Raw genomic sequence first — 26,285 nt, forward strand, 5'->3', positions numbered from 1 at the left:
AATAATAATTGGGGCGCCTGGGTGGCGCAGTCGGTTAAGCGTCCGACTTCAGCCAGGTCACGATCTCGCGGTCTGTGAGTTCGAGCCCCGCGTCAGGCTCTGGGCTGATGGCTCGGAGCCTGGAGCCTGTTTCCGATTCTGTGTCTCCCTCTCTCTCTGCCCCTCCCCCGTTCATGCTCTGTCTCTCTCTGTCCCAAAAATAAATTAAAAAAAAAAAAAAGTTGAAAAAAAAATTAAAAAAAAAAAATAATAATAATAATAATAAATAAAGCATTTAGGAGCAATGAGACCTCAGACTGGTAACTTATCTTTTGGTGGATTAGGAAAAAAAATTCTCTGTATTAGATTTCGAATTTATTGGTAGGTCTGTGATTGTTTCAAAATAAAAGTTAAAAAAAAAAGTTAGGGATTATACTTTATATTTAAATGTACTAGAAATGCTCATTCATCACTTTCAGTGATTAACTAAATTCCCTCAGTTGGGTAACATATTGTAGCCTGAGACTGAATTCTACTTCAAGATAAATGCTGGGAAAATAAATGTGCCGAGAACAATGAACTCTGTTAATCAACGTGGAAGGGAATAGGGTTTTCTATGAAGTCGACATCTTGGTTAACAGAGAAGCATTACATGCTATCAGTGGATTGCCAATGTTCCAAAAATAAAGTGAAACATTCTTTTCTTTTCTTTCTTTATTTTTTTTAGAGAGAGAGAAAGCATGAGTGGGGGAGAGGGGCACAGGAAGGGTGGGGTGGGGGCGGGGAGAATCTCAAGCAGGCTCCATGCGGAGCACCAAGCCCAACACAGGGCTCATTCCCATGAACCATGACATCATGACCTGGGCCAAAATCAAGAGTTGGATGCTCAACCAACTGAGCCGCCCAGGTATCCCCAAACAAACATTAATACGGATCCACGCTAAACAAAACGCACTCTGTCTTCAGCAGTTTATAAGGTAGGGGGACACTGATCACCACTCATCAGCAAACCTCTTTCTTCATATGAAACTGACAGCCTTTCAGTAATTTTGCATCAAACAATTATACCATGGCAGTATAACCACCTAATGTGTATCATCCTAATTTATGTACACTTTTCATAAACAGTTATCAATGAAGTGTTTTTCTCCCATCACAAAGCAGCGCTATTTGTAGGTCACATGTCCAGCAGTGGCCAAAGGTGCTTAAATGTCTTTTCCTCATGACTTTGACATTTACCAACGGACCTTCCATTTTCAATCTGTCAGTGTATCCTGCCTTTCCCTGCCCTCGGAATCATTGTGAAATTACTTCTGAAGAAAAGGAAAACTGACGTTCTGTTCTTCTGCTTCCTTTCAATGTTATTCTTACATGGAATCATTTGCAATGAAAAACTTTTATTCTTTTTTGCTCTTCCAGAATTATCCTATCTCTGGCTGTCCACTGATAAAAATTATTTTTCTTTGTGTGTTTGGAAAATTGAGTAAGTGAATGTTTAAGATTACATTCTTTCCCAATTTTTTGAACTTGCAGAAGAAAATAAAAATGCTCTGAAAGAAAAGCAAACTCACTACAGTACGTAGTGACCTAGAATACATCAGATTCTTGACAAACCATTTATTTCCCCCCCCCCTCCGCTTTTTTTTTTAAACCCATTTGATCCTTACAGGCATGTATCTTAATCCTCCTTTCCAAGATATTTTTTCTATTACATCTGCCCCAGCAGACACTGTATTTATTCATGAAGGGGCCAAAGAGATAGGTACAAAATGTTCAGCGGATGTGTTCTAGGGTAACCTAAAACCAGGAAAGTGTTGTAAGCCCTGAAAACAGGCTTGAGTGCCCCCATGTCTGTGTGATGAGGGCTTTCCCGCAGTGATTGTCATAATGTCAGCTGGCTCAGCTGATCACATACCCATTCCTACTGCAGAAACAGACCCACCCCCGCCAAGCCCCACTCCAGGGAGACTGGAAAAATGGAATTTATGGGAGAGAGGAGACACATCCCACAAATATCTTCAAGGGAGGCTCTGACATGCGGCGCAAAGAAGTAAAAGCTGGGGCAGAGCCCGTACAAAAAGGAACATTTCCCCCGCCTCTTCCCAGGCGCAGCTGCATTGTTTCTTCTTTTAATAAAACACCACCTTCGTTCCTTCCTTTGATCCGTTACTGACGGGTCGCCATCTGGGCCTCGGGTGGTGCCGGCTACTCGGGCCAGTGGCAGGGAATGCGTGCGGGCACGTGGCTTTGCTCCACGTCTGAACCAGTCAGCGGGAACCTGGAGCCCACCGTGCAGAATCGGGGCCAGGGTTCTGACGCTCACCCGGTGCCAGCAAAGGCTGTCTTTCAGACCGCTCCGACTGAACGCCGGGCTTCACAGGAGCTCTAGGAGACGAATGTTGAGCAAAGGGATCCCCAGAAAGCTTTCCAGCTAAGCGGGATTTCCAGACACCCAAGGATAAGCCTCCAGCTCTATGTCAAGTTTCCAAATAAAACATTCCACCGAGTGAACGACAAACGGGTTTCTCAGACCCCCGGGGCTCATGTGATCCAGGTCTGAACCCCCCACTTTCAATGGCAGTGCTGTTCCTAACCAGTTCTCTCACCCTCTGAGTTTTTACACCATGGCTGCATTTCTTAAATTTGATTCTACCAGAGCGTAATTGAACATACCTGTTTCAAGTAAAAACAAGATACTTAGGGACAACTCCAAACCACTGACCCTCATGTTTATGGATGTGCATAGCAGGAAATCAAGTCACTTTTCAAATGCTTCTAACTAATTAAACACAACGGCTTCTTCGAAATGCCATTTATTAGCAAAGCTAAATTTGCTGTCGTAGCATTTGAAAGATTTATTATTATTTTTTTTTTAATGCCCACGGACCTGCCAGAAGATCAGGAAATGGAGATCTTTCCCCCTCTGTAAAGAGAGGGCTTTATCGGATATGAAGGTGGGGGAGAACTATGAATTTAACTGTGTAAGTTATTTTCACTCTAAAAACAGGGTGCTGAATTCCAGTGCATAGCAGGAACAGCTTTGAAGCATCCACAGTCATCCGACCATCCAGCAACCAGCAAAATGGAGCGGCCGGCCGTCCGCAACGCTCGCTGTTGCTGACTGCTACGTGCTGATGCCGCTGCTGGAGGTGGGGTGTGGCTGGCTCCCCACTAGCAACACAGAGCCACCTCGGGCACCTGCCGGGTAGCCCAGTCGCACCCCGAACAGGTGCACGGCACCCCTGGCACCCAGAGGTGGGGGTTGGGGGCACTGGTCACCCACCTGCCAGACCAGGTGCTCCTTGGCCCCGGGCGCTGCGGACAGGCAGATGCTCAGCACGACGGTGTGGGAGGAGGCCGTGAGCACGCTGGCGATGATGGCGTCTCGCATGTTGAAGGGGAGCATGGTGTATACCACGAAGATAATGAAGAGGAAGAAGGACACCTACGGGAGAAGAACAGGGAGAGTCAGCAAGAGCGCCCGGCCCCAGTGCTTCTCTCCCTTGCCCACGAAAGGCTGCACAAAACGCCGCGAACTGCACCCGTGTAGTTTTGTGTTTTTCTTCTTTAGTATTTACTTATTTTTGAAAGAGACAGAGACTAAGCACAAGTTGGGGAGGGGCACAGAGAGAGGGAGACACAGACTCCAAAGCAGCTTCCAGGCTCTGAGCTGTCAGCACAGAGCCCGACGCGGGGCTCGGACCCACGAACCGCGAGATCGGGACCTGAGCCGAAGTCAGATGCTCGACCGACTGAGCCACCCAGGCGTCCCGAACCGCACCCATCTAGAGAGTAGTATTATGAGAAAATAAGACAGCACATTCAAACAAACCCAATGGATTACAATAAAGGACTAACTCTTGTGAGGGGGAAGAAAAAAATCATTCTTTTTCAAGATTTGAAGATTTCCAACTTTCATCCCCAGACTACTGCAGACATTAGGTAACTCTGAGCACTCTCTGGATCTGGATGCAAGCTGGTCCCAAACTCCTCGGGTTTAGTATCTGTGCTTCCAAACACACATCTGGATTCCTGAGCTATGTCTCCAACTGTGTCGGGAGATCCCTGGAGGGTGGTCGGGTTTCATCTGGGGTTGCTGATGCAAGAGGATCGAGTGGTGTGGACGTGTAACAAATTGAAACAGCTCGGAGGTGGTTCAGCTGTTATCAAAACCACTTGGCAGGTTCTCCAAAAGTTAAGCCCAGAACCACCTTAGGACCCAGTGATCCGGTTCTTAAGTATGTATCTTAAAGGAGTGAAAACAGGCATTCAAACAAATACATGCACACACGTGTTTGCAATAGCACGATTCACAACAGGCAAAAGGTGGAAACCACACAAATGTCCCCCAGTGGATGAACAGACACACGGCCTGTGGCACATCCACGCAATGGGATACTAGTCGGCCAGAAAAAGCAATGACGTACTGAGATAACATGTTTTAACACAGATGAACCCCAAGAGCATTATGCTAAGAGAACGCAGCTAAGGCAAAAGCCCACATACTGTAAGGTTCCATTTGTACGGACTGTCTAGAATAGATAAATGAACAGAGACAGGCAGCAAACTGGTGGCTACCAGGGGCTGGAAAAGAGGGTAGGGGAAGTCACCACCTGGTAGGCGCAGAGGTCCCTTTTGGGGTGATGACAGACTTTCTGGGACAGGATGGAGGCGATGGTTGCACAACACCGTGAATGTACTAAATGCCACCAAACTCTTCCTTTTAAAATGGCTAATTGATGTTATGTGAACATCACCTCAGTGAGAAAGAAAAGCCATAGGAGAGCTTACAGAAAGATTCGGAATGGAAAAGGGAATGGCTCAGTAGGTAACCGAAAAGGCTGTTTTCGTCAAACAAGCAGCAGAGACAGAAGAACACTGAGGGGGGTGAAAAGGTGATAAATCAAGGGGGGAAAGAGCCAAGGTCAGGGAAGCAGAAGAGAGGCATCGGGAGAGCTCCGCCCCACAGCTCTTCACTCAAGAACAAAAGGGAAGCTAAGTAAGGAAAGAGCTCGTCCCGCGTGCAGAGTGACCCGTATTGCATAAGGAACCCCAAACCCCAGCACAGCTGGAAAGACAGGGAGACACCATGCCAGCTCTTCTGCGGGGAGTCAGGATGTGTGTTCGCGAGAAGGACCTGGGCACCAGGCGCTGCTCACGGTGGGTCTGAAGACAGCAAGGGCTGCAAGGACACTGGGCCCCCTTCCTGCATGAACAAGGGGAGCCGCACCACAGGTCATGACCAAAAAGTAATGGTCACCATTTCACTGTCCAGGGGTCTGCGGTATAAGCTCCACGGGTACAAGCATCACAGACAAAAGGGCATATGGAAGATCAGGGGCGCAACCTACAAAGAAATTTGGACCTCTCAAACACGCCCCTTCCTTTTCTCCCAAACACCTGCTCATTGGACAAGCACGTATGAAGCTTCTCTGAGGTTCTGGAGGTGGAGGACAGATGCAGAATCCTGGCTCTCAGGCACTTGAAAGTCACGTGTATCAGCCGTCACTTTACGGCTGATGTATCCGGAGAGAAGGGGTACCCAGCCCCACTCCAGCGAGACACTGGGGTGAAGTCCCTGGGTCATCTTCCCTAAGATCCTGCAAGTTCAAGTGTCTCAGAATAACAGCCAAGAAGAATCCTACCAGGAGTGTGAAAACGAATCCAGGAATCCCCCTTAGGGAGCTTTGGTTGGGTATGGCCCATCTGTTCTATGCCCACTCCTCCTAATTCAGTCTAGTCATAATGGACTTCAGGCCAAAACATATGGGCAAAAGGATCACCATGGCCATACTATTTTGCTGGTAAATACTTTTTTATTTTACCTCCTTAAAAAGACTGTGAAGATGCTTTTCATTCAGGTATTATTATACAGCATTCTACACTTTCTATTCCATATATGGAATGGGAAAAAAATATGTTAGACAGTTTATGTACCAAAACACCTAGCGTTAATGGAAAGAAACCAGGCGTTTCTTCGGAGGGACCTTTCTGAGCTAGGTGCCAATCGACCCAAGCAGACTGGGGCAGTCCCCTGCCTCCACTTCCCAAGAAGAGAATATACAGAGTGATTTCTTAGAGCCCCAAATCAGATTTCAAAACTGCTAAGAACCAGCACATGCATTTAAGGAGCACTCAGTGTACAAGTGCCTTCTCCACTCTTCAATAGTTGCATCCTGCTTTCCAAAAGGGGTATCACTGACCCAGAGAAACGGGGAACTTGGCCAATATCTCCCAACCAGTCAGTGTCAAAGCCCAAATAGCAATCCACGGGTTTAATTCTTCTATGTGTTCTCGGTAAAGAGTTTGACCAAGACAAACTTTCCCCTGATAGAAATCCCATGAAGCTGGGATTCATGGGATTTTTCCCCTGATAGAAATCTTTCCCCTGATAGAAATCTTTCCCCTGACAGAAATCCCCTATCTTTCCCCTGATAGAAATCCCATGAAGCTGAAGGTCTAACAGAAGACACACATGCATACAAGACATTCTTGCAAGTCTGACGTGGAAAGACACCAGCTCTTTCCCCTCCTGCGAAGACAATCACAGGAAGTGCCCGACATCTTGGCTCAGAGGCTGAACTCTTTCAGTAAGTAGGACCGATTTTTAATGATCATTACGAAATTGCTAATGTTTCAAGATTTGCTCATATTTCCTTCATTTCTATACGCTTAACTTTCAATTTGTGTTTACAGACGGGTGGTTTATGATAAATGGTAACACACAATAATGAACATTTAACAAAATTGTCAGTTAGAGGGGAGCCTGGGTGACTCAGTCGGTTAAGCATCTAACTCTTGACTTTGGCTCAGGTCATGATCTCACAGTTCAGGAGTTTGAGCCCCATGTCAGGCTCTGTACTGACATGCAGAGCCTGCTTGAGATTCTCTCTCTCTCTCTCTCTCTCTCTCTCTCTCTCTCTCTCTCTCTCTGTGTGTGTGTGTGTGTGTGTGTGTGTGTGTGTGTGTGTCCCTCCCCCGTGCTCACTCTCTCTCTCTCAAAAGTAAATAGATAGATAATTGTGCATGGTCATGGCTTATTGAGAATATTAAATTTACTTCGGAATCTCTACTACCCACCAAATTTACAGGAACTATTTTTAATCCAGACACTCTTATTTCTACACACGGCATTAATGAAAAATCCTATTTCCTACAAGAGGTATTAAATGATTATTTTCAGGGGCACCTGGGTGGCTCAGTCAGTTGAGTGTTGGACTTTAGCTCAAGTCATGATCTCACAGTTCTTGGGTTTGAGCCCCTGCATCGGGCTCTGTGCTGCAGTGCAGAACCTGCTTGGGCTTCTCTCTCTCCCTCTCTCTGCCCCCTCCCCTGCTCACACTTGCTTTCTCTCTCTCTCTCTCAAAAATAAACATTAAAAAATGGTTATTTCAAGTATTAGAATTGACAATGACAAAAAAGAGCCTCTCTTAAACAACTACAGTTTTCCTCTAATGCAAAAACCTGCAGTTCTTTGAAATTACCGTAACTTTTGAACAGCTTAATTTTGGACAGCTTTAAAACTCTAACATTATTTCAATTATTTTACAGTGCAGCAGACATTTTGAGCTTTGAAAAGGAAGCACATGGAAAGCTTATCTGCATTAACCAAATGGAGAATAGACATTCTGTTTTCCAAATACAATTACTCCTGTTAAGTGTTCATTTTTAGATGACAAAATGAATTTTTTTAAAGGTCAATTAAGCAAGTTGTATTAAATCAACTTTGAATTTTAGTGGCAGCATTTCAGGAACAGCACGAGGTGCCCAGGGAGCCTTCCACAGGCTGGACGAGGAAGAAGAAAGTCAAGTGTGGCTGCAAGCCCCACATAGGGAACAGCCTTCACTTCCTATTGCTTCCAGAGGGCTCTATTTTTCTTTTTAGCCTTCTTTCCAAAGCAACTTCAACTAGGGCCATATGTAAAACCAAAATGGATTTGGCACATCGAAAGAACGTGTGGGTTAAAAGCTCCAAAAAGGCGAATGCAAGCACTGGGGTTTCCATGTTCCCATGGGGACATTTCCATGACTGAGACCCTCCCTGACTGTATCTCTGTCCAGAGGCTGAAGAAAGGGGAGCCACTGGTGTGATTACTGAGACCCTGCACAGACACCTGGATCAGCGTGACACCGGAAGAGGTGGAACTCCTCCCAAAAACACCCGACTGAAGTGTTTCCCTGACCTTAGGCCGCCATTTGCCTTTTGTGAGACATCCACATCTTTCTCTCTGGGCTACTTGAACCTCAAGCGCTGTAAGTTTCAAACCAAGTTAAGAGCTTCTTTGTTATGTTCTTAAACCTATTCCTCTTGCAGGGTAACGCAATCCTGCCCACGACGTCTTTGTCCCCAACAACCCAGGTGCAAACTTTTAAGCCTCGCCGTTGACAATTCTTCACGTCCACACTCGAAAACAATGCCTTCTTACTTTAGGACCCCAGAGTCTCGCATCTGTTTGTCTGCGCTTCTCCACCCTTACGTCCCATCTGTTAAATACGCTTCCATACTTTTCTCTTCCTCCTCCCCATCCCCCAACAAGGGAGCCAGAGTGCATATCCTTCCTCGTTTTTGCCTGTCCCACCCCATTCTCCATGCTTCTGGTAATCATTAGGACTCATCACCAAATATTTCTAACTCCCTTCCTTCTGGGAACATAGTACCAATGCAGTGAGCATTTTCTTTTAAGTCAGAGGAAGCCATATGACTTGCTTTGACAAATAAAGTGTGGGAAGAAGACATATGTTATCTTTTTGGGTAGAAATTACTGCACAACTTACCAAGCCCCCTCCCCTCCCTGGCAATCATGGAAACATGATGTTGGACCTCCTCCCAAGCTTCGTGTCAAGTGAGGGGCAGATTCCCTCAGCTGACCCACACGGACCTGTGTTCATTTGAACCTGCCATAATCCTTGTGGCAGTAAGCCCCTGGGACCCCAAGCACAGCTTGGGTGGTCCTGACTGACACCAAGCTCATACAACACACACACACACACACACACACACACACACACACACACACGAGTTTTACTTATGGATAGATTAGATTCCTTTATATGCATTACTTTGCAATTTGCTTTTAGCACTGAATTATACATCATGGGCATCTTTCCAAGTCTGGAGATGTGAATATATGATTTACTTTTTACCAACTACAAAATATTCCATAGTAACGGATGCACCAGATTTTCCTTGCACTAGCATTTCCTTACTGCTGATCATTCATGGCAAGTTAGGCGCCCCTTATCCAACTGCTGTGGTAATATTCTCATGGATCTCCCTTTCTCCAACATTCTCCTTTCCCTAATCCAGCCAACATACAGTTGCTAGATTCGTGATGCTGAAGACACAGGTCCAGTTAGTTCCTTCCTTGGATGAACCTTTCCTCTGGCTAACCCCTGTGCTCAGAACTCTTCTCTTCAAGGGCCCTCATGGTCACAGAAGAAAGTGGAAACTACATGGGCTGGAGGTCAAGACTCCCCAGACTGGCTTTTCACCTCTTTCTAGAGCCACTTCAAGGACAGACTTTTATCGTCTCTCCACCCACACTCTCCAGCTGCCCCCATCTCGTTCAGAGTACAGGTCCTGCCAATGGCCACCAGTCCCCAGATGTGGCCTCCTGGGGCCACCTCCCCTTTACTCCACCCACTCACTCCTTCCCTCCATCTGGCCTCCAGGGCTGTTTCTGGGGTCTGCCCGGAATGCTCATTCCTGGGTGCTCTGCCCATGACTCCCCTGCCTGACTTCCTCTCTGCACTCGGGTCTCTGCTCACTGTTACACTTTTAAGCATCTCTGCTCTTTTGGGGGACACAATTCAAACCATAGTATCAAGATCATGCCGTAGATCAGACCAGACTTTCGATTTCAACTCCTTTCCCTCCATTTTACATCTCATACGCCATTTCCACGTGGAGGATAAAGAATAAACTTCACAGTTATTTACAGTTTATGAATGAATCACAAATCATTTCATACAAATGATTTTTTTTTACTTTTTTAAACGGAAAAATTGTTGCAAACATGGAGAAGAGCTGAGGTACCACTTAAGCAATGGTTAGAAAGACACAGAAATGGTCCTAACCTGACTCTACATAGATCTGGTCTTTGACTACCCAGGTCCCTGGTGCAAAGTCCGTGGATTTTCAGAGTGTGGTTCACATTTGTTTCAGAGTTCAATGGCAAGCAGAACGTTCCCAGACGTGTCAACAGTAGCTTCAAAGATGGAGCTTCCAGTTTTTCCATCCAAATGGTACCCCAGCGTTACTGTCCTCACGCAGCTCTGCTGTCTAACCCCCCTTCCCCGAGCACACACAAGCAAGCACGATCAGGAAGATAATCAGGATTACTTATGTAAATCGCCATGGTTCTGTTGAGGATACGCCATCTGAGAAACATTTTCTACTCTTTTATGCTAATAGTGCTAAGAGAAATAACATCCCAGTGAACATACGTATTTTATAATCAGAAGACGAGCTCCTCGAATTGTTCTCTCCCACAAATCTCGGAGAAATCAAAAATAGCACAGTGTTGAAAGTACTAGCTTAATTTTCAAAGACAGAGATTTCACTAAAAGCCATAGGAATCATACCCGCTTGACTGGAGCATGAATTGTAGTTCTTTTAACGCGGTCGCTTGTTGTTTTAGAATACGACTACAAATGCCAAAGTTTCGCAAAATTTCCCAAGGGAAAGAGGGAATTCTTGACTGTATCGATCTAACTGAGCATTCTGGAAGTACATTCTAAATATGAACGAAACTTTTCTTTCTGAATGGTACCCTTCCACCTCAAAGGATTGCTGACTTTGAGAATATCTATGCCACTTACTATTTAGGAGAATTTACATTTTTGCCTGGAAACAACTAGCAAGATATTTAGCCAGAAGTGTGCTTTAACTTTCCTCTTAAGTTTTTGTTTCAATTCCAGTAGAGTTAACATACAGTCTAGTATCAGTCTTAGGTGTAGAATTTAGTGATTCAACATTCCATACAACACCCGGTGCTCGTCACGACGAGTGCGCTCCTTAATCCCCCCCCCACACCTGTCTCACCCACCTCCCCCCACCCCTGCCGCCCACCTCCCCTCTGGTTAAGAATCTGTTTCTTGGTCTGCCTCTCTCTCCCTTTGCTCTTTTGTTGAGATGCAAAATGATACTTATCTTTTCATTTTGATTAGTATTTTCTTTTCTGTTATCGATCATACTTTCTATAAGGACGGGAGTCACTGTTCCATTTCTTAGTACAAATATCACAACTGTGCAAACAGCCTTTTCTTTAATTGGGGGCCCTCAGTCATACCAATGTTTACTGCTAAGACATCAGTGTATGTCCAGGCTTCTGTGAGTGGCTCTTTATGATTACTCTTTTTAGGTTTATCTTCTTCCCCTTTCCCCTTTTTCCTTCCCAGGTCCTCCCGGCGGGGAGGGTATGCACTTGCACATCTGGACCTATATCTCTATATGTGTGTGCATATACACATACAGAGAAACACATGCATATTATATACATATACACATACACATACACGTACATATATGTAATCCCTGTGTGTGTGTGCATGTGTATCCATATACAGACTTTGGGGAATCCACATATGCCACCCCACTAAAATCCCATCAAACCTCATCTCTGGTATCAGTTAAGAAGCCACCTCTCCTCCGCTTAGAGACATAGGCTTTCCCACAAGTACGAGTCAAGGGAAGGACTGTCTGCTCCACAGAGGAAGTCTAGATCTCTGACTGAGGTTGAATTCAACACAATGTCATGGATGCTTCCAGATGCTTCTGGAACTTTCTCAGGTTCCATTCTCTTTTCAACCACTCTGGCTTCCCAGGGCCTCACAAGACTTTACACGGGTCTATAGGCTGAGCACACTGTCTCAGTCCTAAGATCTAATTCTGAATTTCATGCTTATGCACCACAGTAGATTACACAAACACAACAGCCAAATCGTCATTAATACTATTTACAGGAAAGCATTACAGAGACTCTAGATCATCAGAAGAGGCTCAAGTACAGGGGAGCAATTCTCATTACACAGATTTGATCTGTCCAACCTCCAACCTTTGTCCTCACATTCTCTCCCATCTCACTTAATGAAACTTCTAGTCCCCAACCTAGGAACTATTGTTAATAATTTTCTCTTCCTCGTTCTCTTCATCCTTAGAAGACATCCTGAATCCGCCTACCCCTTTCCACCTGGGGCTACACCTCTAGTCCAACTCATATGATCACCTCTGGATTCTTGCAAAAGCATCCGCCTACACTAGTGTCCTCTAGAATGAATTTCCCACACAGAAGTTCAAGGGTTTCTTTTAAAATTGAGACACAATTTACATATGATGTGTGCGCTTAAGGTGTACAACACGATACTTTCACACACTGCAATACAGTTACCACTTCTAGGTACATATCCAAATGAAATGAAAACAGGATGTTGAAAACTCCCGAGTTCCCTGCAGCGTTATTCACAACACCAAGAGACGGAACAATCTGAGCGTCCATCAGTAGATACATGCATGAAGGTAAGAGATACATACACACAGTGGAGTATTTTTCAGTCATGAGAAGGAGAGAAACCCCGCCCTTTGCAACAACATGGATGGACCCTGAAGGCATCATGCTAAGTGAGATAAGTCCGAAAGAGAAGGGCACTGATGATTTGCTGATACGTCGTAGGGCACCACGTAGATGTAGAATCTAAAATTTTAAAAAAGCCACCCTCATAGAAGAGTAGAACAGTGGTTAGGATGGCAGGTCCGTGGGGAAATCTTCAAGGGGTTACGAACTTGCAGTTAGAAGTTCGGGGATTGAAAGCACAGTATGGTGATTAAGCAGCAACTCAGTATCAGGCGCGTCCAAGTTGCTACGAAATCAGACCTTAAGTGTCTTCCCCACAAAACAGGAATGATACTCCTGGGCTATGATGGAGCCATCAGGTAACATGTCACGGTAATCAAAGTGACCTTTTAACACGTTAAGACCGGCCACGCCACTCCCTCTCGGTGTCTATCCCGCCACGGGCTTTCTGTAACACCGAGGATATAAAACATGCAAAGTCCTCATCCATGCCAGCGAGGGTTCCTCATGTTCTGGCCTGACTGACACCTCCAATAGCCTCTCTCACCAACTCCCATCACCCACATCCACAGTCCCTCCACACTGGCCTTCTCGCTGGTCCCTGAACCTCAGGGCCTTTGCACGTTCTGTTCTTCTGCCCCTAGTGTTCTTCCTCCACCCTCCCTTGGCTGGCTTCTTCCTGTCATTCGCAGCTCCCCAATTCAAACACCACCTCCCCAGAGAGAATCCACTGATCCCCCTACCGACAATATCACCCCATTCATGCCCTAGCGAATCACCTCGCTTTCAGTTGCTTCGTATCATTATTGGAATCGGAGCGTTTACTTTGATAGTTTTCTAATCCTTCTTTTCCGTCTCCCCCCATGTAAATGCAGGCTCACAGGGACAAGGGCTGCGTATGGGTGCTTCCCTGCACCTGAGCACAAGACCCGTCACATAAAAGACCTCCACAGATACTTGCAGAAGGAAGGGATGCAACACGGCGGGTGCAGTGACACACGAAAGCTGCGAGCAGGGAAGCCCGAGGCGGCTGACCGACGACGAGAGGCGTGTGCTCGGGGAGGTGTTAACCCAAGGGCACTCCCCGGACGTGCATCAATCCCACCGCCACCTGGCGGGTCGCTGGACACCTCTGGTTTTCGGCCCAGCTCACCTCCAGCCCTGACGGGTGACAAAGATACGGGAGACTAGCAGACATCACGGCCACATACTCTTCATTCAAAGACCCACACAAGCCGTAAATAATTGAAACCACTTCGGAGCAAGTAACGAAAACGAAACCCACTTCCCACCGTCAATCCTGTAAGTGTCTGATGACCTCTGGCTGGGTGGATATGTGGGCTCAGGGTCCATGCGGCACAGGGGACACAGGCTTCCTCGGCACTTCCCGGTGCTCCCTGGACCAACAATGACCTTGAACTGTCCTTTCCGTTGTGGAGCTCCTACGCCTGGTACACCACGGGTACGCCTCGCACCTGGGCCCCAGCTCACCCGGGAGCTTGTCAGAAATACATGCTCTTGGGCCCCGCCCTGCGTGGATGGATTTGACTCTCTACTGTAATCCTGTTCCGGGGTGATGTGCGTGGGACCCACGCTGATCCACGAAAGGCTGTCATTGGGTTCAATGGTCAGTCACTCGTCCTCTGGTGGCCATCACTGCAGGGAATTTGCAATATTCGAACCAGAAAGACCCATGGGACAAGGGAAATGTATGGTCAAAGTCTGGTGCTAAACACCTACTGAGTTAATCAACAAATCAGTGAACTGCGATGAATAATTTCTTGTCTTTGACCTGGTTACCAGATTTTATTTCTTGAGTCCTCCATGCCAATTTCATTTTTTTTAATAGAATTAATTGTCAAATTGGTTTCCATAACACCCAGTGCTCATCCCAAGTGCCCTCCTCAGTGCCCATCCCCCAGTTTCCCCTCCCCCAGCCCCCCATCCACCCTCAGTTTGCACTCTGTACTTAAGAGTCTCTTATGGTTTGCCTCCCTCCCTCTCTGTTTGTAACTTTTTTCCCCCCTTCCCCTCCCCCATGGTCTTCTGTTAAGTTTCTCAAGATCCACATATGAGTGAAAATACAGTGTGGAGTTTCCTCAAAAAATTAAAAATGGAACTACCCTACGACCCAGCAATAGCACTGCTAGGAATTTACCCAAGGGATCCAGGAGTGCTGATGCAGAGGGGCACTTGTACCCCAATGTTTATAGAAGTGCTTTCAACAATAGCCAAATTATAGAAACAGCCTAAATGTCCATCAACTGGTGAATGGATAAAGAACATTCGGTTTATATATACAACGGAATACTACTTGGCAATGAGAAAGAATGAAATCTGCCCAGCTGCAGCAACGTGGATGGAACTGGAGGGTATTATGCTGAGTGAAGTCAGAGAAAGACAGATACCAATTTGATTTTAAAACGAAGACCAGGATTTAAAAAATACATATATTTATTTCCAGTGTCATTTCCACTAAACAAGCAAAAAGGCCCAGATCCACATCACACACCTTCCCCTGTGTGGTCCCTACTCCACTCTGCTGACGGGAAGCCCTCGTGTCACAGGAGAAAACGGAGTTGTCCCAGAGTCACCGGAGAGTATCTCTCAGTCAACCCTTGAAAAGTTCAAGTAGAACCCCATCTTTCTTACCATGAAAAACATACTTAGAAATCCTGGGAAATGAACTTTATACTATTCCCAAACCTCCTTTATGGCCAGAATTCAGAATAAAACTTGGGGACACCTTGATGACTTAATAATAGAAAAGCGTTTCTACCTCCTCCACAGTTAGCTTCAGCCAAGATTTCCCAAGTATCAACCCCATCAGGATAAAATACGAAAACAGTTCTTCAAATGCCTATGTTATTAGGCAAAAGACTACGTTCTTTGACAGAGCTGGGGCTGCAGAGAGTAATGATGAAATCATGAATCACCGCATACCTCTCATATTCCTCTGAAATGTTATTCAGAGTCAGGGAGACCGATGGAACCAGAGGAGAAACAGTAGCTCTCCCTGTGCCTCTTTTCATTTAAAGGAAGTAGGAAGGAGATCATAAATTTTAAAAAGCTTGAAAAAAAGAACAGTAGGATGTAAAAACCCCTACCTCCTCAGGGAACAAAGGCAGCTGACTGTCCGCCCAGCCTTCCGTCTGTTGGGAACCCTGACGTGGTTTCCTTTCCTCGGTCCTTCTCTTCCTCCTGACTCCTGGTCTGGTTCTGGGTATCCACCTATCTCTGTGTGCCATTTTCACCTCTTCACTCATCATTCGTATTCACGCATCCCCTAGCATTTTTTTTAACTGTACAATATATAAGGCATTTTATTAGCTATGACAGAGAAGACACTTGAAATGGCTTGGAATGAAGGCCAATTTCCAAACGTATCCATTTACTTCCCTTATCTCCTTCCCCACCTCATAGTCACATAGTGACGGCAGAGTCCGTCTGTAACTCTGGTGAGTTTAGAGTTAAAAATCGGTAAACTTCCCACCAGCAATCAGCAAACCACCACGTATGAATGTGGACTACCATCTTCATTGTGAAAGCATTTAAGTTGTGCTCCTTGGGCCGAAAAAAATAGTGTAGTGTTTCCCCTTACATTCCTCTTTCCCAGAGCATCTATTCACATTTTTTAAAGATTTGTTTTGGATAATGATTACTTGGCCAAGACAAAAATGAGAACACAAAGCATTCTTGAATGCTCCTCAGTTAGACAGGGTTTCCTAACATACCAGAGGTGGCAGAATACAGTATCTGTCCACAATTCTTCCTCTCTCCTTGACCTGGCCATGGAAATCAGCGGCAGTATACCTCCTCATCTGATTGACTTTGGACTTGGCCATGTGACTTCCTTTAAGCAACAGAATATGGGCCGACAGCCTGCCACTTTCTAGGAAGCCTCAATTTACATTTATGCCAGCCCCCTTGGTGTTTTGGTCTTCCACAATGAGGAGGCCATGGTCCAGAAGGACACATCTCTCAAATGGGTCTGGACTGAAGACATACGGAGCAGGATCTGGACCCAACTCAAAGTCTAGAATCTATCCTATCTGTTTGGCACGGTAGGGTCCAGACAAAGTCAGCCAACCCACGGACTGGTTAGGATGAAATAGGAAATATGCCATTATTCTATAAGCCACTTAGATTTAGAGGTTGCTTGCTATTCAGCATTCAGAGCAGAAACCTAACGTAGCCATCCGCCATCAGAAGTGATTTGCTACGGTAATGAAAACCTAAGATACAGGTCATTTCCTTTGGGACTCCCAGGAGTTGTGGCCGTTTCAGCAAAATGGTAACTCGTTGGCAAAATAAGTATGGCTTCTAAGAGAGCCATTCACCAAAATGCCCAGGTTCCACAAGGTTTCCAAACCGTGTGATAAAGTCTTTAGAAAGAGCAGAAGAAATGAGAAAAAGTGGGGATGTTTGCCAGAAATATCTCTGAGTAGACAGAAAGATCATCATCCAACCTGAAATGGGTATGTTGCCTAGCTCAATACACATGACGAGATTTATTCACAGGTATTTTCTTATTTTACAATTAGGAAAATCAAGGTGCTGAAGGGTTAAGTATTTTGCCCAAAGTCCTAAAGCAGCATAAAAACAAGCCATAATCTTCTGCTAAAGCTAAAAACAAAAAACATTATTCCACCATAATCCCTGAAGGTTAATGGAGCACGTGTTATTCAAAATAAAAAGAACCTTCAGAATCCATCTGCCCTACTCAAAACAGCTTGTTCCAACACCGGAGTCCCTTTTTGTAAAAATTATTTCTCTCATCAAATGCAAAGAAAAAAACCAGCAAGTTCATTTGGAAGCAATCAGGCAAAATGTTTGTTAGAATACATCCACTGATTTTTTTCTACTTACACGATTAGGAGAAAATAATATGTTCTTTGGTGGGTTTTTTTTTAATTATTATTTTTTTTTTCTGAATGTGATAAACCGCTTTCTCCTTTCTGACCTTAGATTTTCACAAGTGACTCCAAGGACACGGTCGTCTCTCAGCGGCCCCTTCTTTGAGCGAAACTGAATGCTACAATCCCACCCTCCGTGTGAAGAACTTCTCATCCCGCATTACCGTTCAGATAATAGTAACTTCACTCTCATTACCGTTCACATTTAGATTATACAGTACGCTGCCATTAACTCAGCATTTATTCCGCAGTCAAGTTCAAAGACAGTCACAGGCCGAGGTAGCCAGAGCTGTAACACAGACTTCTGTGCCTCCTGTCAGTAATCCCAGGGATCACTTAAAATAAGATACCCTGACAACCCCGAAACTGAGTTAATCAATCAAATATGACGGCACGCTGGCTCCTTTCAAACGAGCTGTTCAGGCAAAAGTAACCGCAGCCTTAATTTGTGTTTATCTTTTTCTTTCAGTTCTTCCACTCTTACCTCCATCCCTGAAGGAAGTGGGATGAGGAGATCTTCACTGCTTGGGTTCCCAGCATATAATCACACAAGTTTTCCATGTGTTTTTTCTTTTAAATTTATTTATTTTGAGAGAGAGAAGGGGGGGAGGGAGGAGGAAGAGCAGAGAGAGAGAGAGAGAGAGAGAGAAAATCCCAAGCAGGCTCCGCGCTGTCAGCACAGAGCCCAAAGCAGGGCTCGAACCCAAGAAACGTGAGAACGTGACCTGAGCTGACATCAAGAGTTAGACGCTTAACCAACTGAGCCACCCAGGCGCCTCATGTGTTCTTAACCTTTAAATCACAGGCACATCTATAGAAACACCTAAGAATATTCAGCCCTACTCCGCGTATGAACAAGCCATGTTTTCCCGGTACTTACTCTGATCTTATTTTGCTTTATTTTTTGACACTCCTCTAGTTGCTTAGATATTTTACTGAAGGCTTAACACCATACGAGGCTGACTCTATGGTGAATGGATTGTGCCGTAAGCCAGAGCCACCTGATTTCTACGTATGTAAAGGGAAATACGTATGAAACTATGTGAAAACAGGTAGACTATGTTGAAGAAACAGTGTCCTGGAAAATCACTTTGAATATCCTCTTAGAAGTGCAAAAAAAAATTTCCACAAAGTAAGGTCCTCATAAAAAAAAAAAAATTTAGATGTTATATAAAAGTGCTTTTATTTATGTTCACTGTTTTGGTCTTTATGAATATTCATGCCTACATCCTTTTGAAACATTATATTTATTTCATTTGAAAGGCCAGTGCTTCAGAGGAGAAAAACTCATGCAGAGAAAATAAGTGAACTATTCATCTAAAAACAAATACTGTTTGGGGACTCTGGTTTAAACTTGTGAGTCAACATCTACATAAATCAACATTCAGTGGAGGAGTGTTTGTATACAATGGGCTCTTAATACAAAAAGACCCACCAAATTCGAAATGCCTTTGTCTGCCCTTTTTTTTTTCTTTTTCTCATTCTCAAAGAGGAAAATCTCAAAAGGAAGAATGCATCTCCTTGAGCTGTAAAAATGAATTATTTTAGTGTTTGCGTTGGCTCCGCGGGGCTTTCAGTTCTTGGATTACACAACTTCCTGCCACAGTACCCAATTCCAGCTCACCAGCAAGACGCTCACCCGGGTCCCTCGTGTTCTCCCGTTCTACTGTACCAACCGTCCTGTCCCATTTACCTGGGGCCCTAAGGCTTGCGCAGGATGTGGTCTTCCTCAGTATCACTTTAAAACCTCAGGGTTACTACGTTTTGAGCCTATGGCACTCACACTTTCACGGTAGGTACCAGGCTATTGAAAGAAACATGATCCCACCCCCGCTGTCATGCAAACCGGGAGCAAACCAGACATCCTCACAGGCTCCGTATCACTAACGTCACTGCAAGGGCAAGAAAGTACCGTACGTATATTTATTTCTAAAGTGCTAATCCCACTATCAGTACCTAAATATTAATGAGTACATGTAAATTCCCAACCACAGAGGCAGCACGGTCTCAAGAGCGGCGCTCGGTAAACAAAAATGGGGACGTGCACACTCCGCACGTGTTCACGGTTCTATCCCTTCGAACATGCCTATGTTAAGACAGATGCAACGGCTTCTAATTAGAAGAGATACGTGATTCTAGATTCTGCGCAATTTCCTATTTGAGCTTCGTGTTTGGGCCCATTTTAGCTGCATTTTTCTGTTGCTGGTTCATAACTGACTTCAGCGCTGTCACCTAATGGCGGGGTCCCTCCGTCTAACAGGTGCCCCTAGACACACAGCACACCTGGAGCACCATGAAGACGCACGGCGAGGTGAAGGGCATGAAGTCAGAATGCTGAGGCCGAAACTGCCTCCAGAAACCTACCGGATGGTGCTCGCCAGCCCAGGAGCTAAGGGAACTGAGCCAGACCATCACATGACAGCACATCTACGGCAAGGGCACAGCCCCAACTTCGGCTCAGCTTGCCTTCCAGGGACTCTCTCGTGGTTTACAAATGCCCTTGAAGGGCACACACGGGCCAAGTCAATGCGTGTTCACGCTGCTCTTCTAAAATGTCTGTAGTTTCCCCCGTGCTGTGCTCGCTCCTTGAGACACCATCGCCGCCTTTGTCTAAACGGGTTCAATTTACTACTGACCTTCAAGGTTTGTCTTTCTTCCACTGCTTGGCTGGGCTTCTCGGGGCTGGAACCATGCTCCCCCTTGGTCTGCATGTTGATAATCATCAAAGAGACCACATAACTCGTGAGAGCCCTATGACGCAGCGCTGTTTAAGGGAGAAGGAAACCGAGGCCACGGAGACAGGCGGCCCCTTTTCCAGGTCCACCCTGTCATGTGGGGTGAAACGCTGGAGGGCTGGCACCACAGCCCGCACTGCCACACTCCCCCCGCTGGCCTCTGAGCTCAGCCTTCAGCTTCCGCGTGGTCACTAAATTGATAGGACTTGAGCAGTAAGGCTGTCTAGCTTCAAAGTTCATGTGGACTGGGGCGCGTGGCTGGCTCAGTCAGTAGAGCATGTGACTCTTGACCTCGGGGTTGTGAGACTTAAAAGTATCTCTTTGAATTTCTTAAGGTAGAGATTACTTAAAACCTTTAAAGTTCACATGTATTAGCAACCACCAGGAAGATTAAAAGAGGTGTATGTATGTAAACGACTGGTTTCTCGTTGTCGACTGTTCGCTTGTTGGCTTATGTGTGCGTCTTTTGCGACGCATTTTAATTACTATTTTGCACGCAATTTTTAAATTGGTAATATCGAAGTATAACTGACATACAATGGCTTTTTTGTTTTAAGTTTATTTATTTATTTTGAGACAGAGAGAGAGCAAGGGAGGGGCAGAGAGGAAGAGAGAGAGGGGATCCCAAGCAGGCTCCGGACTGTCAATGCAGAGCCCGACCGACGCAGGGCTCGAGTTCACGAACAGTGCGATCATGACCTGAGCTGAGACCAAGGGTCAGATGCTCAACTGACTGAGCCACCCAGATGCCCCTTGACAAACAATGTCGTATCAGGTGTGCGACGTGTTGATTCAACAATTCCGTTCATCATTCAGGTAAGTGTGACTACCATCTGTCACCAACGTTATTACAATATTACCTACTGTATTCCTGATGTTGTACTTTGCATCTCTGTGACGTATTTATTTTATAACTGGACGTCTGTCCCTCTCGATCTCCCTCCCCTACTTCACGCCTCCTCCCCACCCCATCCACCGCCTCTCTGGCAACCACCGGCTGTCCTCTGTGCTTCAGAGTTTGTTTTGTTTAGATTTCACATCTGAGTGAAATCATACAGTCTTTGCCTTCCTCCGTCAGACCTACTGCACTTAGCATACCGCCCGCAAGAGCCATCCGTGTTGTCATAACTAAGTTCTGTATTCCACAACTAACTGCACACTTCTCAGATGCTTTTAAAATCTCAGGAGGAGAATTTTAAGAACAAGGAAAAGCACTTATGACAATGTCACGAACCCAGGGGAAACCAAAACACAAATACTCTGGGTACAGAAGGGAACCAACGGGATCAGGTGTCATGGTACTTACTCGCTCATTAAGCAATGCTGACCAAGCACCTACTGTGTGTCCGGCTTTGTCCTCCGCAGGGGATATGGCAGAGAGCAAAGAGAGTGGAGTCTGGCTCCACAGGCCCCAGATAAACTGACTTCCCTGACCAGCGGGGACAGGTGCTTATAGATGATACTCAGGGAGTGCCAGGAAGCCCAGAAAAAGGATGGCTTTATCCTGGAGAAGAATCCTCCAGGGAGAAGGGCCATGAGAGCAAAGCCTGGACATAACGCAGATTATTCATATAAAATGATTCCGGCTTACTGACCTCCAAATACGCTGCATCATTTCCACGGTGCCAAGCACGAAATATATTGCCACGTGTTGGTAAAAGCCCATTGAAAACCAGGGTCACTGACTCTTTTACTGCAAAGCTTCTAAGAAGCTGCTAGAGAAATGAATGGGTGAATCACAGCGGAAGAGGAGCTGTAAAACTATGAATCCATAAGACACGAGCACTCCCCTGAACAGTCTCTAACGAGAGTATACGTGCATGGCCTCCAAACTCAGTTTCCTGTATCTTTAGCCTCTCCAGCTGATTTCTGAGAACCGCATCAGCCCTGGAGGGCAAAGAATGAGACTGGAGTCAGAAGAGACAGTGATGCAGGGGAGGCTGCCCGAAGCCCGTGCCCTGGCCAGGCAGCCGTGGGAACTCTAGGTCATTGAGGTGCGAGAGGCAGCGTGAGACGATAGGTCTGTTCTTCCCTCTCTGTCCGGAGGGAGGGTTGACAAGAATGCCCTGGGCAGGGGCTTCTGCCTGGCCTCACCCCTGGAGCTCTGGTGGGAACTAATTTGGGGATGGCCACAAAGTAAACTGCGTAGTGTGATCAGGAAGAAGGAGGGCAGTTCAACTCCAATGAGCTGTGGGTGGTCCTGAGCATGAATGACAGTTTGGGGAGTTCTTCTAATTATTATTGCTGGCCATCAAGAAATGTAGATTTAGCCTCTGTTCTGTGATCACATGTACATCAGGAACCAGAGAGGGGCTTTTCGTTCCTCCAGCAGCCTGGTCCTGTCTCCAGGGAACAGTTACAAGTGTGGCTATGCCTAGCTTCTTCTCCTGGGTGCATCCACCATGCTGAAGCTGTGTCCCACCCAGTGAAGGGTGCCCCCCAATGTAGGAAGGGACTCTCTGTGCCTGGCTCAGGCTATCAGTAAGCATGAGGTCAAAATGTTACAACACTATGACTGATGTCCCATGCCTCTCCCCTGCTCTGGGCATCTTCAAGCCAGAGGACCAATCCTGAGAGCTAGGGGTGCAATCCAAGACTACTGTTGAGATTGGACCTGTTCTGTTTTGAGCCCACTTTCAACCTTGCTTGGCCTAGAAATCTAGAGCCTGCCTGCGAGGCCCACAGTCTTTTGGATGGTACCATTTTGTTTTTCTTTTGGAGGAGAATATCAAGTTGTTTTGTCCCTGGATGAAAGGGAAACAGACCTCATCATCTCTGGATGAGGGGGCGTAAACATCTGCTCGGATATCACCATCATCCCTCAAAGTCTCTCACCAGCCACTTTGTTTCCTAAGAATTTTCTTGAATTTTTGTTCTACCTCAACACTACTCAATTTCTTCTCAAACCCAATCAGATTATTGAAAAACACAGCATTTTAGCTTACATTCAAAAAGATCCATGATTCTGACCAAAAAGCATTGATACCTCAATGAGTGAATTTCTTCTGTTGCATAATAGCGTCATTTGATAGCCCAGAGTTGCTGATTGTTTGAGATTGTTGTACATGCTTAAGTGTTTCCACTGAGTTTCCACTCTGCGTGTACGGATGGTCAGGACCTCCAAGGAACCAGCCAACTGTGACATTAGCTCGTACATGCCTTTCCTCACATGGAAGCCGATACAAGCACCGAACAGAACATCACACCAAGACCCTCAGCAGGAAGTCCCATAAGGGAAGAAAATGGAGACGCTCACTTTAAAAAAAAAAAAAATTATTTGAAACGGGCTATTACGTGTGAATCAAAAATTTATAAAAAGATGTTGAAAGTTTTCTAAAAGAACAACCTAAAAGTAAAATTCCTTAAAAGTAAATTTCTTAAATGTTACCATTCCAACTATTCAGCTCTCTCAACTTAGACTGCTTACTTCAGAAAAATGTATTTACTTATTAATTAAGCACGTGTTGATAATTTTCAAATATCCTTCCACCTCAGACCTAGGATCTAGAATTTCTCCAAGGATCTCGGGCGCCTGAAGGGAAACGGTACTTAGGAATGAGGGACTGGGTACCAGCTATGACTATTAATCCATTTTTTTTCTGGTCACTCTCTGTAAGCACAGCTAGGAAATACACATGTAAATATATCTTATAAGTCACACGTTCATGGTGATCCCTCCAATTTGAACCCACGACCGCATCATCCTTCCTCACTGCTCAATTCATATGTGTGTCTCCCTTCTCCAGCAGTAACCCTAGTCTCTAACATATCAATATGTTTTTTCCCCTCCCTCGATACATACTCTTAACGCAATCTTTAGAATCATTGTATCTGTACAATTGCCAAAAAATAAGCCAAGTATGGTCCAGGATGTATTTCTGGTCTTTCTGTTCTTAGAAATTTTCTGTAAAGATTATACCGCCGTAGAACTGTTTTAGAAGCTACTGTATTGGGGCACCTGGGAGGCTTAGTCAGTTAAGCGTCCAACCTCACCTCAGGTCATGATCTCCTGGTTCGTGAGTTCGAGCCCTGTGTCAGCTCTCCTCCATCAGTGCGGAGCCCGCTTTGGATCCTCTGTCCTTCTCTCTCTGTGCCTCTCCCCTGCTCACGCTCTCTCTCTCACAAAAATAAACATTAAAAAAAAAAAAGGTGCTGGTATTAATTTGCCTTTCTGTGTAGCTATCAATATGGTATGTCCTGAGGTTAATTTCAGAGTTTGATTTTTTTCTGCCTTTCCAATTTAAGTTAACTTTTGAATACATACTTTTAGGAACAATATTCAAAACAATAGATAAAGGAACACCCGGAGAATTTTCATGGATGAACCCACTTCAGACGAAGATAAATCTCTATTATAGGGGGTCACATTTAATTTAGAACTCTAAGGATCTACTTCACCGATTATTTGGTTTGGATATTGTTTTACTTTTTTAATGTTTGTTCATGTTTTGATTGAGAGACGTGGGGGCAGAAAGAGAGGAGGACAATACGAAGCAGACTGCAGGCTGTCAGCACAGAGCCCAACACTGGGCTGCATCTCACCAACCATGAGATCATGACCTGAACCAAAGTCGGATGCTCAACTGACTGAGCCACCCGGGCGGCCCCTGGTTTGATCTTATTTTAAGTCTGTTTGTCTATGTCTCCTTGCGTGTCCTTTGCCTGAATGACGAGCTTTTGCTTCATGCAGATGGTTCTTTTCTTATCCAATCTGGTCTCTTACCATAATAACATCCCCTCCCTCTTTCACTCTTTGCCATTAATTAGTGTTACCTCTGCCTCTTTCCCTTTGTAAACTTTTTAATCATCTATTTTTTTAGGACAGTTTTATATTTACAGAAAACATAGTACAGAGTTCCCATACAGCTCACACCCAGTTTCTCCTAATTAGCATCTTATAATAGATTGGTAAGCATCTGTTCCACTTAATAGACCAATATTCTTATAACACTGCCAACTAAAACTCAGAGTTCACTCAGATTGTCTCAGTTTTCACCTAGTGTCTGTCCCCCTTCCGTTCCAGGATCCCATATTACATTCCTATGTCCCTTTTCGGGGGCAGTTACTGAGACTTTTTCTGGTTTCTGATGAGCTTGACGGTTTTGACAACTACTAATAAGGCATTTTACAGACTGTCCCTTGGCTGAAACTTGTCTGGTGTCTTCTCATGATTTTGCTGGGGTTATGTGTGTTGGGAAGGAGACCACAAAGGTGGACTGTCATTCCCATCACATCATATCACAGGCAGGTGCCATCCACATGGCTTACTGGTTGATGTTGACCTTGATCACGTGGCCAAGGTCATGTCTATCAGGCTTCTCCACCGCAAAACCACTCTCCTCCCCAACCTCCCCACACTGCCCTCTGGCAAGAAACTGCTTCGGGCAGCTAACACCTGAAGGGTGAGGAGTAGGCTCTTCTTCCTTGAAAGCAGAATATTTACATAAATGGTGTGAAATTCACCTGCACGGGAGAGGTGACTACCCTTCCCCATTTCTTTATGCATTAAATCATTGTTTTAAAGGAGTGTGGATTTATGTATGTTTACTTTATATTGCAAATTATAATCCAATACTACTTTGATCTATTTAGGTGTTCCAACTGTTGCGGTTTGGAGAAATGGCCGATTCTAGCACTGGGGCAGGAAATATAAGGATAAGCTTTGAACCTCTTCATGGAGCAAGTAAGTGCATAACAAGGACAATACCCCACAGTGACAGGCACATCACAGGGACACAGCAGGAGAGAGCAACAGAGCTCTCAGCCTTCAGCCTTCTGAACTGTTGGAAGTGTGTCTCTTGTAAAAAGCACGGAGTTGTGTTTTATTCTGTGAGCCAATGTTTTCCAAAAATGTAAGTAGGTTAAGCCCATTTGTATTCAATGACATGACTGCTAGGTTATAATGTGGTCAAACAGTTTATGTTAATCTTACTGTGTATATTACATTTACTGGAGTTCTCTATTTATATGGACATTTTTCTTTGCTTTTTCATTATATTTCTTTGTACTTACAAAGGTTTGTATTTTTGTTTAAGTGCTAGCTGCTACACACACACACACACACACACACACACACACACACA

General features: G+C 45.2%; 1 protein-coding gene across 2 annotated transcripts in view; it reads right to left on the reverse strand.

Annotated features, from left to right (window-relative positions):
- Positions 1-26,285, reverse strand: part of ADCY2 (adenylate cyclase 2) — a 415,077-nt gene that overhangs the window by 294,209 nt on the left and 94,583 nt on the right. For both annotated transcript variants that reach the window (XM_049648289.1, XM_049648290.1), the window contains exon 3: positions 3,263-3,424. In XM_049648289.1, the coding sequence (XP_049504246.1) occupies positions 3,263-3,424 (162 nt within the window). The remainder of the gene's footprint in view (positions 1-3,262; positions 3,425-26,285) is intronic.

This window comes from Panthera uncia, assembly GCF_023721935.1.
Source record: "Panthera uncia isolate 11264 chromosome A1 unlocalized genomic scaffold, Puncia_PCG_1.0 HiC_scaffold_17, whole genome shotgun sequence".
NCBI classification, from domain to species: Eukaryota; Metazoa; Chordata; class Mammalia; order Carnivora; family Felidae; genus Panthera; species Panthera uncia.